General features: G+C 37.6%; 2 protein-coding genes across 6 annotated transcripts; one reads left to right on the forward strand and one right to left on the reverse strand.

Annotated features, from left to right (window-relative positions):
- Positions 1-3554: 3554 nt before the first annotated feature.
- On the reverse strand, positions 3555-10023 carry zmp:0000000881 (serine/threonine-protein kinase Nek8). Of its 3 annotated transcripts, XM_027286893.1 has the most exons (6): positions 9631-10023; positions 9120-9169; positions 7877-8022; positions 6898-7036; positions 6425-6532; positions 3555-5595 (listed from the first exon to the last, which is right to left on the reverse strand). In XM_027286893.1, exons 3-6 carry the CDS (start codon positions 8020-8022, stop codon positions 4618-4620), a joined length of 1371 nt encoding a protein of 456 aa, XP_027142694.1. In that variant the 5' UTR covers positions 9120-9169; positions 9631-10023; the 3' UTR covers positions 3555-4617. The 3 variants fall into 3 exon arrangements, with proteins under 3 accessions (XP_027142694.1, XP_019134727.2, XP_027142695.1); XM_019279182.2 differs by lacking the exon at positions 9120-9169 and having other exon boundaries at positions 9631-10021; XM_027286894.1 differs by lacking the exons at positions 9120-9169; positions 9631-10023 and adding an exon at positions 8109-9096.
- Positions 7927-16582, forward strand: LOC104930286 (uncharacterized). 3 transcript variants are annotated; one of them, XM_019279189.2, is made up of 12 exons: positions 7932-7951; positions 12134-12188; positions 12489-12583; positions 12942-12972; positions 13174-13700; positions 14205-14264; positions 14465-14491; positions 14627-14869; positions 15873-15932; positions 16042-16082; positions 16268-16288; positions 16441-16582. In XM_019279189.2, exons 3-12 carry the CDS (start codon positions 12541-12543, stop codon positions 16447-16449), a joined length of 1062 nt encoding a protein of 353 aa, XP_019134734.2. In that variant the 5' UTR covers positions 7932-7951; positions 12134-12188; positions 12489-12540; the 3' UTR covers positions 16450-16582. The 3 variants fall into 3 exon arrangements, with proteins under 3 accessions (XP_019134736.2, XP_019134735.2, XP_019134734.2); XM_019279191.2 differs by having other exon boundaries at positions 7927-7951; positions 14465-14869; XM_019279190.2 differs by lacking the exon at positions 14465-14491 and having other exon boundaries at positions 7931-7951.
- Positions 16583-17096: the final 514 nt, after the last annotated feature.

Raw genomic sequence — 17096 nt, forward strand, 5'->3', positions numbered from 1 at the left:
GGTTGATCAAGGAGAATAAAAGATTTATTAATACATTTGACATGATGCTGCTTCAAATTTGAAGAAGCACATTGAGTAAAACAAAATAAAGCAGATGCATAAAGCTACTTACTAAAGTTATAGTTTTTATAGTTTTATAGCCGTCTTGTGTATTAAATCCTCGTCCCGTCGGCACGATTGGATGTGTTTATTTCCCTGTCAGGATCCCTTCCCGGATCAGCTGTCTCAGGATTCCGGAGATGCCGGTTCCGGTGGAGCAAAGTCCTACTCTGACTGACTGACGGACTGACTTTTTGTTTTTTGTGTGTTGGTTGCAGCACCGCGACGAGAGACCCTGGTTATTTAGAGTTTATTTCCTTATTTTGTGTTGGAGTCCACGGTAAAACTTTTTCTGCACTGTGGATATATTGTGGAAATCGCATTGTTGCTGTGTTTGATTGCTTTTGTGGGTCATTGCTGTGTTGGTCTGCATGGTTATTACTGGCACCCCAACATTATTCTAGTCGACCCACTACACTAGTGCTCTATTAGGTTTCACCTAGGTGTCCACCGAACATCAACCCTGTATGATTGACGTTGGTTTTCCCCCCATCACCAAATTTAACATGATTAGACTCAACAGTGCTGTTGTTGGGTAAATCACCTTGCTGGAATCTTCGATGCAACTCATCTGAACTTGAGGACCTCAAGAAGGCACCATTGTATTCCCCACTTGGCAGATACTGCTGGACTGGACTGGCTGCTCTTATGTCATAAATGACTTGTGCCTCGGTATTGGTCTGCTGTCCAACATCCTACTTACGACGTCGACTTCCCCTTTGAGTAACCTGAATGTGTGCAGGGTTAATGCGTATGGAAGGAAGCCGGTATGAGAATAAATGAGAAGTTCAACGATGATCTTACCCATTGCCCACAAATCAGAGCACTGGTTTCGCCTAGGGGTATGTTCATGATCTCTGAAGCTGCATAGGCTTTCGTTTCCCCCTATCTTGAGCTGAGCTGAGGCCGTTGTGGTAAAACTTTGCAAAACCCAAGTCAATGATCACAGAACGGTAAGTGTCTCTGTCCACCTGAATTAGATTATCAAAGAAATAGACATTAATCATTCACAACCTACAGTCAGATGTGGAGTCTTTCAACATATTTTCTCATCTTCCTGCTCTGAGAGATGGGGTCTTACAAGAACAGGCAATTTTCTTCAAGTTCACAGTTTCAACTGTTTTGGTTAGTTCACATGACAGACTTCTGTATTTGCTTTCTCTCTGAGCTTTTTTATTGATTTGAAGTGTGTGGTAGATCAATGTGACAATGTGATGACAGCTGGTGGATTGTTTGCCTATGCTGATTCACAAAGGTTGGGCTGTGCCTTATATAAACTGTCCTCTTTCTTTTTCTCTGGTGTAATAGTCAGAGAAAAAGTAGTTAAATGTTTCTTACAGGGCTGTACACACAGTGAAATGCAAAATTAAGCATGCACGATGAGTCACCCTATATATAGGTTACTCTACAGATGGACCTAGTCGGTGATCTAGGGCTTGCATGTTTGCTCATGTTGTCAGCAATGACAGTTACATTGGTTGAAACCACACCCACAGTCTTGATCACACACACTCCTAAATATGTTTTCTTAAGACGGAAGCATTGGCATTGACTTCTACCCAGTATAAACTGTCTTCACTGACACATACACATTATACAGAGCCTTTCTGATGCAGATTTGGTGGCAGAATGAGATGCTGCTACTATTTTTAGCGATGGCATGTCAGTCAGGATTAATTGTATAACTTCATTGACCCTTTATTTTTTAATGAGTTCCACATTTAGGTCAAATTTGACCATCTGACCAAATATTTCACATCAGGCTGAGATTGTAAGTTTTTAAATATTAGCATGCATGGTGAACAAGGCATTATGCCATCAAGAGATTAGTATTGTCATTGTGAGCATAGTCTTGTCGCAGAATCTTGAAATAAAGTTTCACTCAACACTTTTATATTATCTTGTAATCATTATTCATTGTTGGTCTCCCTAAAGGCTTTACAAATTTGGGATGTTGTTGTATTGCCCTAGACAGACATGGAGATATGAAAGGCAAGAAGACAGAGAGGTCAGTATGCTGAAAAATGGTACGCTCTCAGAGTTGTTTTCTGATCAACCATTCAACCTTATCTGTCTTACTAAGCGATAAATTTCAAACTCTGTCAACTTCATGACTGTCCATCTTAAAAGGTGGATCAACTGTTGTAAAAGTCTTGTAGGAAATGGGCTGTCATTTCCCACTCAATTGGAGGGGAGTTTAGTGCTCGACTTGCAAAGGAAACCACATATGCCACTTCCTCACAATTCTGTGGCTGAGATAGACTTCATGATCCACATACAGTACTACAAAACACTTTTGACACTTAAGAGCTGATACTCTTGATCTTACAATGTCACATGTGGAATGATTTAAAGACACATCAGTGTAACATGCAAACATAAAACGTGCACACACCCACAAAAAAAACCCTGTTTGCACAGCGAGCACACTGGGTAGAGCTAAATGGCGTCTGCAGTGGTGATGTTTGAAGGTATGCAGTGCAGATTACGGTACTTGATGGTGGTGGGGTCAGATGCAGTTCAACAAAAACAAACCATGGATCTGTGAAACAAGTTTTTCTTGTTTTTAAAAGGGTCAGTGGAATGTAAAAACATGCCTTTTGTTTTGTGTTGTGTAACTAAGAATTCTGCAATTCTACACCCAGTTATAAAAACCATTTGTCGAATTAAATCAGTTTTTTATTTGACTGTCAACAATCTTGAATTTTAAGTAATTTTTAAGCAAAACTGTTGGTTCCAGCATCTCAGATTAGCTGCATATGCTTTTTTAATTCGTTGAATATCTGGTTTTATATTGTTAGTCAGACAAAAGAAGAAATATGAAGTCATCACCCTGGGTTTTTAGAAACAGATACATTTTTTTTTTCACTGTTTTCTGATTTTCTTTTTTATTTTATAGACAATCCAATAGAGACAGTCATCGGAAAAATAATTAATAATCTAAATAGTTCCCTGAAAAGACAGCTGTAACCTTTTTATATGCTATTTTATGGTAACCTAACCATGATAATGTCATTTGGAGGCTGTTTGCGTCCTCTTCAGTGTTCTTCCTATCATTTTCCTCTCCGCGTCCTCTCTCTGTTGTGTGCATTGCTGGGTGTGGCCTCTGATTTCCCTGTGGCTTGCCAAATCACCTCCCCACCTGATTTTTATCAGCCCATCAACCTCCACTGCTTAAAATACCAGCTACCCCACACACAACTTTGTCTAACTTTGATCTCCTTGTGTTCCAGGAATACCCTCCCTGCCACTCATCTGTCAAGTTCAATTCACACCCTACACCTTTCAAGTAACCTCTTTACTGGATCTCCCTCCCTAAACTGTGATAACACTTCTTCAGTTCTTTCATTTCGTTTTGTGTTTGCGCCCTTGATTCTACTATTGTATACTGTAACAGTGAGAAACCCAAGTTTCCTTTTTGTTTTTTGTGTGCATGTGTCCAATAAATTGAGACATTTTTGTTTCCACAATGCTTAGATGTATTTCAAATGACATACACACAATGTGATTGAGTTTTTTAAAATAAAAAAATACCTAAAATACCTAAATCATGCCCAGGAGAGGTAATACAATATTTCAAATGAGCCATCACTACCTAGTCATTATACAGTTAAACAGTTAATTTGGTACCATGTGTACCGATTAGGTGATGGATGAAATTTGCCAATTTGTTTGACATTTATTTGCCAATCTTGACCAAATCATATTTTGCTTCTATACATCAGTTCAGGAGTTATGGGCTAAAGTGTTAAGTAATTGCAAATAGTCACATAGTGCCGATTTATTGATTTGGTCGGATCACCAAAAACTCACTTTCTTGGCAAAGGACCCAACTTTCCATTAAGCTTTCAACTTTTACAACTTTCCAAGTGTAATTGATTGTTTGAGATATTAAGTTAACATAAACAACTAAACAAAAATCATCCAGTAATTGAGCTATTTAACATCACCATCTTTTCATTAGCTGGAGAGTTTTTTTGACCAATAAAGGAACCATGTAAACAATGTAAACAATAAGCAATAGAAGTTACCAACATGAGAACTAATGAAAAGCAGTAAAACCAGTATTATGCAATTAATAATTAGTCGTAATTAGTTAGTTGTATGGTACTGACACATGTTGTCTGTATAACCATCAACTATAGTGGTTGTTTTTAAAACAGCTAAAGCAATGGCAATGAAAAAGATGTAATACATATAAAACAAAATCTATGTCTACAATAACACAAAAGATTTGAGAATTTAGTAAGTTTAGAAAGTAGGTAGGTAGTGATTGTATTCACAGTCTTGAAAAATATTCACAGATGGTTGTCTATGTCTGTAGATATATAAGTAAAGGTTCAAATTCTAATCATTACAGCTTCAAATGACCAGCCTCCATTTCTAAGTATGTTACAAGTCCATTTAATCTGTGACAGATAGAAGTATCGTACTGTACCATAAGTTAGGTTACCCCGGACTAACCATTCAACCAACACATGCAGCCGTTCCAAATAGTACATTGTGAAACTCTTATTCTTAGTTGCTATTAAACATGACATTGTCAAACTTGACAATCTTTCCATCACGGGTCACCACTTCCTTTTGCTCCCATTTTTCACATTCCCCGTTTTTTTCTTCAAAGCGCCGCACCACCACCCTCCCTGTTGTGGGTAGGTTGCAGGGCAGATCCTTTGCAGCCTCTTCGTACAACTTCATTTTCATGAAGTCTTGCGTAAGGGCGGCTCCGCCAGTCGGGACCAGAGCCTGGTTTTTGTTCTTGTCCTCTGTCTTCTGAGCCAAAAGAGGATGGTGCAGGGCAGTTTGAGGATGCAAAAGCTTGGTGTCTGGTCTGGGCGACCGCTCCCAGTTCAGCGGTGATGGCTTGTTGAGTGGTGAAGGATCTCTGTTAAAGGGTGATTGTCCTCTGTTCATGGGAGATGCACCTCTGTTCATTGGCGATAGATCCCTTTTCATTGGAGATGCACCTCTATTCATTGGCGATAGATCCCTGTTCATTGGAGATGCACCTCTGTTCATTGGCGATGGATCCCTGTTCATTGGAGATGCCCCTCTGTTCACTGGAGAGAGATCCCTGTTTTTGACATCCGATGTAGGTGGCTTAAGGTGCCCTATTTGATTGGGTGTACTGGTAACATTGCCTGCACCTGCGGCCTTTCGTATCTCTCTCATGACTCCACCCATGGAGGCCCTCAGAGTAGGATCGGCCTCCACCATCCTACACACAGCATGACAGTATGGTTGATCCTGCAGGGTCTCCTTGATCTTGGTGGGACAAACACTGGGCGTGTAGAGCCGAATCCTGGCACAGAGCTCAGCTATGATCTTACCCATGGCCCACACGTCTGAGCGCTGGTCCCGTTGGCTGCACCTCCTAAGCACCTCAGGGGCTGAGTAGGCCTCGTTTCCCATGTCCACGGCAGAGTTGAGACCGTGTCGGAAGAACTTGGCCAGTCCCAGGTCAATAATGACTGCTCTATTTGTGTTATGCTCCACCTGAAGGACAAAGGTTGTGATTATAAGAAAAACTATTATAAGATTCTGTGAGGCTTTACCATGTCAATGTCATTGCTAATTAGCACTAAAGAAGCTTATTGGAATGCCACAGTTTTTCAGGTGTTTAATCATAAACCAAAGTATTGGAGAAAAGTTAAACATAAACATGAGTAGGTGAACAATTTTCATGGCAATCAATCTAATAATTGTCAAGACATTTCACTTAAAACTGGAAATTGACTTCATGGTAATGCCAGAGGGAAGGTCAGGGAATTAAAAAAGTCTCCATCTGTTCCAAAATTTAATGAAAATCTATTTAATAGTTTAGATATGTCACTATAGCAGTCATGTCATAGCCATTTCCTGTCATAGCTTCCTACTATCCAGGTATCCAAATGGATAAAATACAAACAAATGAAGAAAAAGATCTGTATCACCAGAAACATCTATTTGCAGTGTTTTACTGCATATGTGTGGTAAAAATCTTCTCCGTTGCTTGTGTTTGGTTTATTAGCTTGTATGTTCATCTCAGTGCATTGAGCTATCTCGGCTCGAATAAAAAGTCTTTGTTCAGTGTTCGTCTGCAGTAATCAAACACATCTTCAAGGCACAATGTAGCAAGCTCCCTTATGATTGATTCAGACAAAGAGCCTTGGTTTTTGTTACAAAACAATGTTTTGGTATTTTTAGTTTGGATCTGCCTTTAGAGCCCCCGTATGCCCATATCTGATGCATATAGTTTTTCTTCACTTGTATTTATGCAGTATGTGGAGGAACTGTGACATTTAAAGTAATAATACAATGACAGTGTGGGCACTTCTTAACTCACCATGATGTTTTCAGGCTTGAGGTCTTGATGGACAATATCTTTGGAGTGGAGGTGGTACAGCCCTTCACACATGCCGACAATGATAGTGCCTTTATTGGTTGGCGTCAACTGAAGAAACAGAAATTTCAAACTTCCTCATATGTAATGGCACACCTGTTCCCTTCAGGCCAGAATCAAACTGCATGTCTTAAGTTGGCAAGGTATAATATGAAATCAGTGAGGCAGGTACACACATGCACATACTTTCATACCACACATCGGCTTACATTTGCAGACTATGGTTGCGGAAAACAACATTTTAGATGTCTGTCATTAACCTCAACAAAACATTCAGTCACACAGGTGACCTTGCCATCATAGCTTATATTGTTATGACTATCCAGGCTTTTTCTTGTTTTTCTATTTTTAATTCTACTACTATCTAAAATTACCTTAAGCATCCTTAATTTCACCTTAAATCATGATAAAGTTACCTGTATTTTAGACTTTGATGATTTGAAGATGGTGGTCTCCAAGTCTTCTCCAAAGATAAACTCTAGAGGAATAATCCATTTACCGTCTTTGAGAGATATGTTGCCCAGAAGCTTCACTATGTTGGGATGATTTGCTTTGCTGCAGATCAGTGGTAGAAAGTCATGTGGAGAAGGATAAAAACACATTTGTGTGTGTGTGTGTGTGTTTAAAGTACATACAGGGTAAAAAAAAAAAAAGGCTTAGTTTAAAGTTTTGTTCCCCAATAATGTATGCTATATTAGTAACGTATGTACTACACATTTACAACTTCTTGTAAGCAGATGATGAATTAAAAATAAATGTTTTACCATAAAGTGCAATACTGTTACCTAGTACTGTACATTGCCATTTTTGAGAATCTATGGTCATGTTAGTGGCTGTGTGAGGTGCTTTGACCTGAATGCTAACATGCTCATAATGACATACCTCACTCATGTTCACCATCTTATTTGAGCATGTTTGGATGCTAATGCTATCTAGCATGCAAAACAAGTTTAAGGGTCACTACCAAAGTTATTAGGATACATCCGGAGGAGAACATTAAAAACATACACGGCAATATGTCCAATATTCACTTATTATTCTTCTGAGAAAATCCATATTATTCCATGTGACCATCTTTATTTGAGCATGCAATGCTTTCTGTAATTTCTTTAATGGTTTCAATTGTGGTTTTGTTTTACTGTAAACACATTGTAGTATTTCTACCTTTTGTTTCTGTCTCTTCTTTTTTTGGTGATGAGAGTTTCTGCTTAGAGATTTGCATCTTGATATCTCTAAAGTTATATGCTATGCACGTAATGTGTAATTATGCATACTGCTTGTCAGAAATGTTCTCTTTGGTTGTAAGAAAAAGACAATGATTGCACAACTGTCATTTGGGAAACTACCTTCCCAGCATTTTAGAAAATTAGGTTCTTTCTCAGAAGTTGTACTTACTTGTATACTTCACACTCTCTCTCTAGGTCCTTCCTCGGGATGAGGTGCTGGGGGACTTTCTTTACAGCAGCCCAGGTATCATTGTATTTCTGCTTGTACACCTTCCCAAAACAGCCCTGTGCGAGAGTGCTAGTGGAGTACGCCATCTAAGCCACAAGATGACGGGAAAGTGAGGGGGAGGTCATTTTAATAAGCTCAGATCAAACAATGAAACACTAAGACTAAAACTAACCACAGTGTGGTTTGTGGTGCTGCTGCAGAATTCTCCGGTTCTGTCAGTCACGTTCTAATAAGTGATGTTTCTGTTTGCCAGAACAGGTGCTTTACTCATAAATCTTGTAGGGCTTGTAGGGACTTTCTTCTTGGTGACCTATGGTGATCTAACAAAGTTATAAATAAAACTATAGGAATTTGTGACTAATGCAAGAGCGTTTCCAGCAGGAACTATTAACATGCTTACACAGGAAAACAGGTGACTCATGTCAAGCTAAATACCAGTTAGCAGTGTGCATCAGATGATTAGAGAGTTAATTAGAGAGCAAGCAACCTCAATTAAATGAGGTGTAATCTTTCTAATGGAAAGTAACTAAGTATTTACTGTTTTGATGATAAAGGATTAAATATAAAATATATAGCAACTAATAAAACATATGTTATTAATTAGATTACCCAACAGAAGCAGTTATAATAAGCTTTACTTTGACAAGCAACATTAAAATGCTTCATACACAGAAATGTTTTAATATTCTTATACTACAATACACACTGTCAGCAGCCTTTCTGTTGTCTAATGAGTACTTTTCCTTTATTTACTTTCAATTCTGCTGCTTTTAAGTGCAGGACTAAGAGTATTTTTAGTTTAATCATTAAATCGACTTCATTAAATCCAAACATTATGAGATTCACCAAACCACTGAGCTAATCTTGGATTGTGTCTTGTTTTCTGTCTTTTCAGCATGACTGAACCTGTTTATCAGAACTAAAGCTTCAAATAAGGTTCAAATGAGTGGAAAGAAGGGAGTGTCAACTCTGTTGAGCAAGACTGGTTGTTCTGTGTTAGGAAAAGGGGGAAAAAAGTGCTACAGCTTAATATTCTGACCATTATATTTTGTTTCATTTCATTGGAATCAAATTGCTAAGAAAATCAGAGGTACAGTGTCGGGCGGTGATTCAAAAAGTCTTGAACCAGGATATCCTGAATCATGAAGTAACCTACAAAAACAAAAATAAACAAGAGGCTCACCTCAGTGGCAAGCAAGAGCTCCCATGCACTGACCTAAACAGATACGTTTTCTGCAGCCAATTTCAATTTGAGCGGTGTTGTTATGTAACAGAGAGATAAAAAAAGCAGACAAACTGGTAATACCACAACAGAAAGGGAAGTAGTTTTCATTGGAACAAAGTTGGCAGATGCCAATGTAAGCACAAAGAAACACACCGTCAGGATGAAATTCCAACATCCAACAGCTTGAGAATGAATTCACAGTTCATAGTATTTAGAGACGACAGCCAGTCACCTTACAGCAATTAATATTAACAAAGAACAGACTGAGGGTGTTAGGAAAAAGTACAATACTAATAAAATGACAATAATAATTAACAATAAACTCATGTCTAACAAAAATAAAGATTTTTTTACTAGAATTACAGCCTAGCTAAAGAACTGGGCTTAAAACAAAATACTACTACTACTACAACCTTTCGAAAAATGGATACATGTATGTTGTGTCACAGAAATCTTCTCACATGCCTACCTTTTCGCTGTAGCGGGGAAGCAGCTGTGTCAGGTCTGAACATGAGTTGACATAGTTGACTCTTTTATACCAGTTCCGCGCCTTCTTGTAACTGGTCCATGGCCCCGAGCAAAATAAACACTAGTGATGGGAAGTTCAGCTCTTTCCAAAGATTTGTTCTTTTGGCTCACCTCCCTTAGAAGAGCCGGCTCTCAAATGGCTTTTCTAGCCCTTATATTAGCCTAATTTAGCAATTATGAATGGTTTGTGTTTCAGTAAACTATTTTTCATAAAATGCTTATTTTTTAATGCTTTTTTTCTGTCTGTGCAGGTTTGTTGTTGACCCTTTTACAAACTCTGCACTCACTTGCACTCTCCAATATCACTGAAATGCAGCCAGATACTTTTTCAGTTTTCACTCATGTCTTCACTTTTTTTCATCACCATCCCTACTGTCGCTGCTGTGTGTACCTGACCCATACCACTACACTCGACGCCTTTTTGGAGCGTCCACACAATGATATGATCCCAGTTTGATTGTCCCCCATGGTGTCTCATCCCCACCTGCATGATTTCTGGGTAGGAGCGGCCGAAGAATTGGCTCTTAGATCCGGCTCGTTCACGAACGACACATCACTAGTAGACACACCTGCTGTAGCAGCCTGACTGGAGGTTAGGAATTAGAAACATCCCATAAACTAGTGCACTGCAAAAAAAAAAACAATTAGACATACGACTGTGTGCATGAATCTGCACTGATGGAGCCGAGATGAGGAGGAAGGGGTATTCCCACATTGATGACCATGTGAAAATACAAGAGCAGCACCTATGATACAATCTTATATAAAAGCCTGTACATAGTTATATTGATGAGTTGCAATGGTGAGTTATAACTGTTTGAAATACTAGACAAACAATGTTGTCCATGTAGATATTGGTTTCAGATGAGAAAAAAAAAATACTAAAACCAAACAGATTCAGTTTAGGGTTACAGATTACAGTAAAAAATTTGACATGTTTGACTGAAAACATGGTTCAAATGTCAAGTCGAGGTCGGAAGTATGTGTGACATGCAGGATGTGAGCTACCATGAGTCATGGGAAGCTTGACTCCTCTTAATAAGACATGAGCTCCCATGAAAACACGATTTGTGACATTTAGGGCGATGGTCTCTAAAATAATTCATGCATAAGGGCAATTAACTACTATCTAAAACCTTACTTTAATTCAAGAGGTTAAGTTTTATGTGTGATCTGTGCATTAGATGTCTTAATTGTACTGAGAAGCAAACTTTCAATGTCAATCTTTTATTTTGTTTTCAAGGTCACTTTGTAACTCCTGTCAGGAACTACAGATGAAAAATAGCCTTTGGCTAACTCTGGTACATTTACAGTCATGTTTTATTAATATCCGCTCTCTCTCTTAAATAAACCAGCAACAAAAATATTGCACTCAAGCGACGGGTCACCTTTTTCAGCCTATATGCCACAGTGGGACGATGTGAGGGGTCTATTGTTTCTGTGAGGGGTGAGAAGTTATAACTTATAAGATATATACAATGGTGAGATAGTGGAGAGATTTGTAGACAATTAGAAGGAGAGATACCAGAATAGGGGTCATGTGGTCTAATTTTTAGGACTTTATTGGTTAAAAAAAAAAGATTGAAGGGAGGGGAATAGGAATGACATGAAACGAAGGAGTCTGTCTGGGCATGAATGCAGACGTTTTGATCACAGCCTCAGCTACTTTTGTGCTACATTTAGGATGCAAATGTGCAGTATTGTTGCCTTAGTGCAGACTCAGAATCACTGGCATGGCTGTAGTGGATGAAATGTGTTGGTTGAATACCATACTGTACAAGCATATTTTAATTTCTTTGGTTTTTAAAGGGTGCAGTGGTTAGTGCTGTTGCATCACAGCAAGAGAGCTCCTGGTTCGAACCTTGGCTGGGGCCCTTTATGCGTGGAGTTTGCATGTTCTCCCCATGTCTGCATGGGCTTTCTCTAGGGTACTCCGGCTTCCTCCCACAGTCCAAAGACATGCACTCAATTGGCCTTAAGTGTAAATGTGAGTGTAAACGGTTGTTCGCCTCTATGTGCCCTGCAATGAGGTGGCAACTTGTCCAGGGCGTACCCCACCGCTCGCCCAAAGTCAGCTGGGATAGGCTCAAGCCCCACCGTGACCTTGATGAGGATAAGCGGTTACAGATAATGGATGAATGGATGGTTTCTAATGTCTCAGCATGGCATAAATATGCACATATGACTGTACTAGATACCAGCAGATACTCAGTATTAAATAATCTTTGCTTGCTTAAGCATTGCTTACAGCCACATTAAACAAATACTCACCAGTATACCTATTTGCTTTAAAATAGGAACTTGGCATGGACTAACCTAAAGATTTACAAGATCAGGAAATACAGAGAAACCACTTCAGCTTCACTTTATGTTATGTCACTTTATGACTGTTTCCGTCCTTCCCCTTCTGATTTAATCTATGATTAACTGCAGTGACTTGACAGAAAGAGAAAAAAATGTACGTGCTGAACGAAAAAAAGAAGACAGAGGAAGGCTGAGGTTTGTCAAGCTTCAGTTTGATCCGTTTGGACACAGTTCAAACAATAAAATGTAAACAGATAATCAAGTTATGTACATATATGTATTGTATCTGATCACTCAAAACTCGGCCTCTCTTTCACCTTTTCTTCCAGCTTGTTACACATGCATAGTAATCTGTTGCTATGCTATTTGCAAACAAGGTTGACAAACAAAAAGGTTTCACTTCCTCCCTTGGTTTGTCTACTGTCTACATCCACAAGATGGGGGCAGTGCATTTCATATATCTGTCATGTTCATTTCCGGGTTTGACTATTTCAGTTTGAAGAGCTTGCCGGCGATCGTGTCTTGAATTCAGTCATCTTTAGCAACAATGACCAAACCAGCGGAACTTTTTTTCCATCCTCGGCCACAAAGTAAGTTTGTTAATATAAGTTTAGTTGTTTACTTACTTTAGGTTGGAGGCAGGAAAGCTTTTTACTGTCTTAATCCGATTGCTGCGTGTTCCATTCATTCTAGGACTGCAAACCGGCTTTGGCAGGAATTTAATGTGTGTCCCCCGAGGACATAAATAATTGTATCTTTTTTTTAAAGCTCAAATTGTGCCAACAACAAACTTACAGTGAAATCATGGAGCTTTCCTGTATGTTGCAACGTTCCAAAGGCAATTGTTTCCATTAGCAGCTAGGTTTATGTATTTACAATGCTGTTATCGCTGTAATGTGAGGGTATTTTTCCGAGTGCCTGATTGTGCCTTATGTTTAACACTTGAAGGTGGCCATGTCCGGCACGTCCAAGAGAGCGGGTATGTTGTTGCTTTCTCGTTTTATCAAAACATAGTGGATGAGTAATGGTAATTTGAATGTCATGTTAGCTTCTTATTGTATTTGTTTCCATGAGTGCAGGTAAAATATGATTTGTTTGGATTTAATTCATATGTATTTAGCTGGAAGTACCAGCAGCTCTTTTGCTTCTACTGTAAAGCCTGCTTTTTTTCATATTACAGCTATGATGGCTATTCCTCCAACATGGAGCACAAGTTCAGTGATAATTACAGTGAAAATAGTTTTCCTGTAGCCGATAAAGGGAGCTTTGTGATACCAATTCCCAAGGGAGAACTAGACGACTATGAGCATCCTAAAAAGCCCGGGAAGATCTCGTTGCCCCCGATGATTTTTGAGGAACCTGCTGCCGCTCCAAAGGAAGAGTCACACCCTGTGACTCACGAGAAGGGGTTCTTCAAACCATCCACTGTGGCTGTGGCTCAAAAAAACAACTTTCCGCCACATGGCGCGAAAATATCCAGGCCTGACAACAACCCGGAAGAGGAAGTGGTCAAACTATCAGAGGCCAAAACAACAACCGTTAGCAAAGAGGAGCCAGTCAAGGAGGTAGTAGGAGATGGCTGCATCATAGACATCAATATGGACACCAGGGGAACCCGAGATAAAACTAAAGGTCCACCACTGGTTACTGGAAAAAGGATGAGCAGTGAGCATCGCAAGAAAAGAGCTGCTGGGAAGAACCGGAAAAGTAATAACATTTTAATTTGTACTAATTTAAATGATTGCTAATTCATTTTTTGAACATATTACATACATATGTTAATACATACATATCTTGCAGTATAATTTAAGTAATATACACAGTGGCCACAGCTACATGTATATAATAGATTATAATTCAATACAACAGCTTAAAGCCTTAAATTTTTTAGTTTTTGTTTAGTTTTGTGAGAAATGTGTAAACTTAATTACTTTAATTATTGAGTGTTATTGTACTGGACTACATTATTTTTTTTGGATTGCAGTCACACCATCTATAAACTCAATGCTAAAATGTATATTTGTATTTGTAATTATTATTTTGTATTAACGACTCTGTTAAAGTTACCACAAGTAAAAAACTAAAATAGTTTATCATTAAGTTCATCATGTTATTCCTGTATCCCAGTTATGATGTGTAGTAATCATTGCCACATTTCTGTTATTATAATTATTTTTAATATATATACTTTTTTTTTGTCTGTATTTCCAGTGTACCTTCTATGTTTGGTGTTATTCATGTGTGCTCCTGTCTCTGAGGGCTCTCCGGCTGGTATGTGGCAAAAAAAATGTGAATATAGTTTAAAGTCACCCAACTATGTACAGTGATTCTCTGATTTTATTTCTTTAGCTTTAACAGAATGAAATAGTAGCTCAAATTTACTTTTTATAAGTACTCTTAACACTGTTTTGACCAATAATGCATTGCATATTTTAAAGTACTTGATCGCTTCCTCATATTATCTTGCATAGGAGCTCGCCTTGCAGCAGACCAAAACTGTAAGTCATTTTGTAAAACTGTTGATGCTGCATTATCTCATATTGAATTTTTTTTTTTAGGTGGTTTCTCTGAAATTCAAATGTACACATATAAATGCACATTTGATACTCATCGATGTTTTTTTTTTACTACAGTTAAGTGCTTTGTCTGCATGGACAAGGACCGATGTCCAAATCTGACACATGTATTTGTCGACGAGAGTCTCGCGTACGATAGAGAGGCCAACTCAACAATTCAAAGCTGCTGTGGATTCACTCCAACCAACAACATGACAGATGTGTGCCGTAACCAATCCGACATCATCATCATCTGCCCAGAGGGAGCTAGGAAAGTGGAGGCAGAAGAAGATATTAAGCAACTGACCATCTCTGCTGCCTGTATGTATTATCTATCTATCTATCTATCTATCTATCTATCTATCTATCTATCTATCTATCTATCTATCTATCTATCTATCTATCTATCTATCTATCTATCTATCCTTTTAGACCTACATTCAATTGAATACAGTACAAAAACAATGTAATGTTCAAACTTATAAACTTGAAATTGTTGCATTGTTACATACACGTTTTTATTTTCATTTCACACAGCTAAAAATCAAATCAAAAGTTGTATTAAACATGCATCTCTGCTGTTAAAAGAAGTTTAGACATCCAGCTTAACTTAGTTTTATTTGGCTGAAAAGAGAAAAAGAAATGCCAGACATTGGGGCTAAATAACACATGACACATCAGGAAATCCCCCAGGAAAGTTTTAGGGTAAGGTGCACCCATAAAAGGAATTTCCTTGACACATCCTTTCCTTGTTAAATGCCTCCATAAAAATTTAATGACGTATTTAAGAAAGGCATTTTTACCCTCTATTATATTAGTTAAAGTCTTTGTTTAAGGTGGCTATTTTCGAATTTAGTAACATAATCCATTGCATTACAAAAAATGTAATCTACTCTGAATACTTGCAAATGTGAAAACATTGCACCTTTATATGAAAAAATGGTTGCAGCCATAAAAATGTCTCAAAACATTTTCAGTGCAAATAATTGCATATTCAGCCTTACAAAAACAGTACTGGTACAAACTACAAGCAGACTGTCTCTATTCATATGGGATGATGTTTATTTTAGTTTCCCACCACATCAGCCACAAAGTGAAGGCATGCATGTTAGACCAGACACATGTTTCATGAAAATGTTAGACAGAATCTAAATACACATTATGGAATCGATACTACATGTTACTACACAACCCTGTCTGTATTTTACTTATAGTATACATAACCTAGATGTCTTATGGTTTATAACCTAGATGGTTTACTGTTTTATACTATATATTTAAAAACTATTTAGAATTTAATTTATTTCTTCTTCTTCTTCTTAAGGTACATATGAGGACATTACCACCTGTCGTCGTGCACGTTATGGATTGATTGCTAGTGTTGGTATGTGTGTCACTGAATATCAATCTGATACTGACATATTGACATTAAGCCTTTTTTTTTTTAACCTAACATGACAGTCACGTGTTTTGTGTGTGTTTTACTTTTGCAGTTCTCTTTTTGATTGTTGTGGCAGTGATTCTAACCCTATGGGTAAGTGTGTCACTGATTACACAATATTCAAATTGTTCAGCTATTTAATATCAGGTTTCTGCATGACTTTCTGAAGTGATTACATTTTATGTGTAGCATATACCCAAATAAAATCTATTGTGTGTTTTGGATATGGTGCATAACATTTCACTATTTCAATCTGCTTTTTATTCTTTTTCTTTTAGTGCTACCACAAAAAAAAAGAGGTATGTTCAGTCTTTTTTATGTACCACATTGTATTTATGAATGCATTATGTTAGTACAACATCATTCATACTTACCGAAGGAGAATATATTTAAGTTTTAATTTTTTTTTAGATTTTTTAAGATTTAAGTTTTTTTTTGTTTTTTTTTATAGCATCAGTAAAGAGCGAATGAGAGGGAAGACCACTGCGTGATCAAGCAAGAAGAAGACAGCAATATATTAATCTCTAGTTTTAGCTGCATGGATTTTTTACTTTTCTTTTATTGTGCTCTTTGGGATCACTGCTTTAGACTGATAACATTAGTTGTGATTACCGTATTTTCATCTTTATTTGAAATCATCAATGCTTTCTGAAAAAAAATGAATTTGTATACCTGCTGTCTTCATTAAAAAAAAATATATACTGCTTTAAACAGCATATAGGTCCGTCATTATTTATAACACTGACACTGGAACATTTGATTTGATTTGAGTGAATTATCAGTAGTGGACACAGAAGTCAGATCTTTAACTTAGGTAAAAGTACTGTTACTGTTAAAGTCCTGCGTGCAACTTACTGAAGTAAAAGGGTTAGGCCTACTAAAATACCAAAACTAAAAGTACTCATTATACAGATCAGACCCTTTTTTGAACAGTATTATATTATAATTATTGATGTATTAATGTTTAAGCATACTTTTTAAGGTTTAACTACTGCTGGGTAGTTGTAAATATTCTATATCTGCAAAGTCTGAAGTTTGAGTAGCAAAAGCAATATACATTATGCTATTTTTAATTCTATTAATTATTTCATTACTTCAACGAGGCAG

The sequence above is a fragment of the Larimichthys crocea genome, chromosome XIII (assembly GCF_000972845.2).
Source record: "Larimichthys crocea isolate SSNF chromosome XIII, L_crocea_2.0, whole genome shotgun sequence".
Taxonomy (NCBI): Eukaryota; Metazoa; Chordata; class Actinopteri; family Sciaenidae; genus Larimichthys; species Larimichthys crocea.

Bases quoted from the DNA above. Each gene is read 5' to 3' on its own strand.
- LOC104930286 (XM_019279191.2), top strand. From the start codon at position 12,541: ATGACCAAACCAGCGGAACTTTTTTTCCATCCTCGGCCACAAA. The intron at 12,973-13,173 runs GTATGTTGTTGC...TTCATATTACAG, and splicing joins CGGCACGTCCAAGAGAGCGG to CTATGATGGCTATTCCTCCA. The intron at 14,870-15,872 runs GTATGTATTATC...CTTCTTCTTAAG, and splicing joins ACTGACCATCTCTGCTGCCT to GTACATATGAGGACATTACC.
- zmp:0000000881 (XM_027286893.1), bottom strand. From the start codon at position 8,022: ATGGCGTACTCCACTAGCACTCTCGCACAGGGCTGTTTTGGGAAGGTG. The intron at 7,037-7,876 runs GTAAGTACAACT...ACTGATCTGCAG, and splicing joins AGAGAGTGTGAAGTATACAA to CAAAGCAAATCATCCCAACA. The intron at 6,533-6,897 runs GTAACTTTATCA...CTGTTTCTTCAG, and splicing joins CATCAAAGTCTAAAATACAG to TTGACGCCAACCAATAAAGG.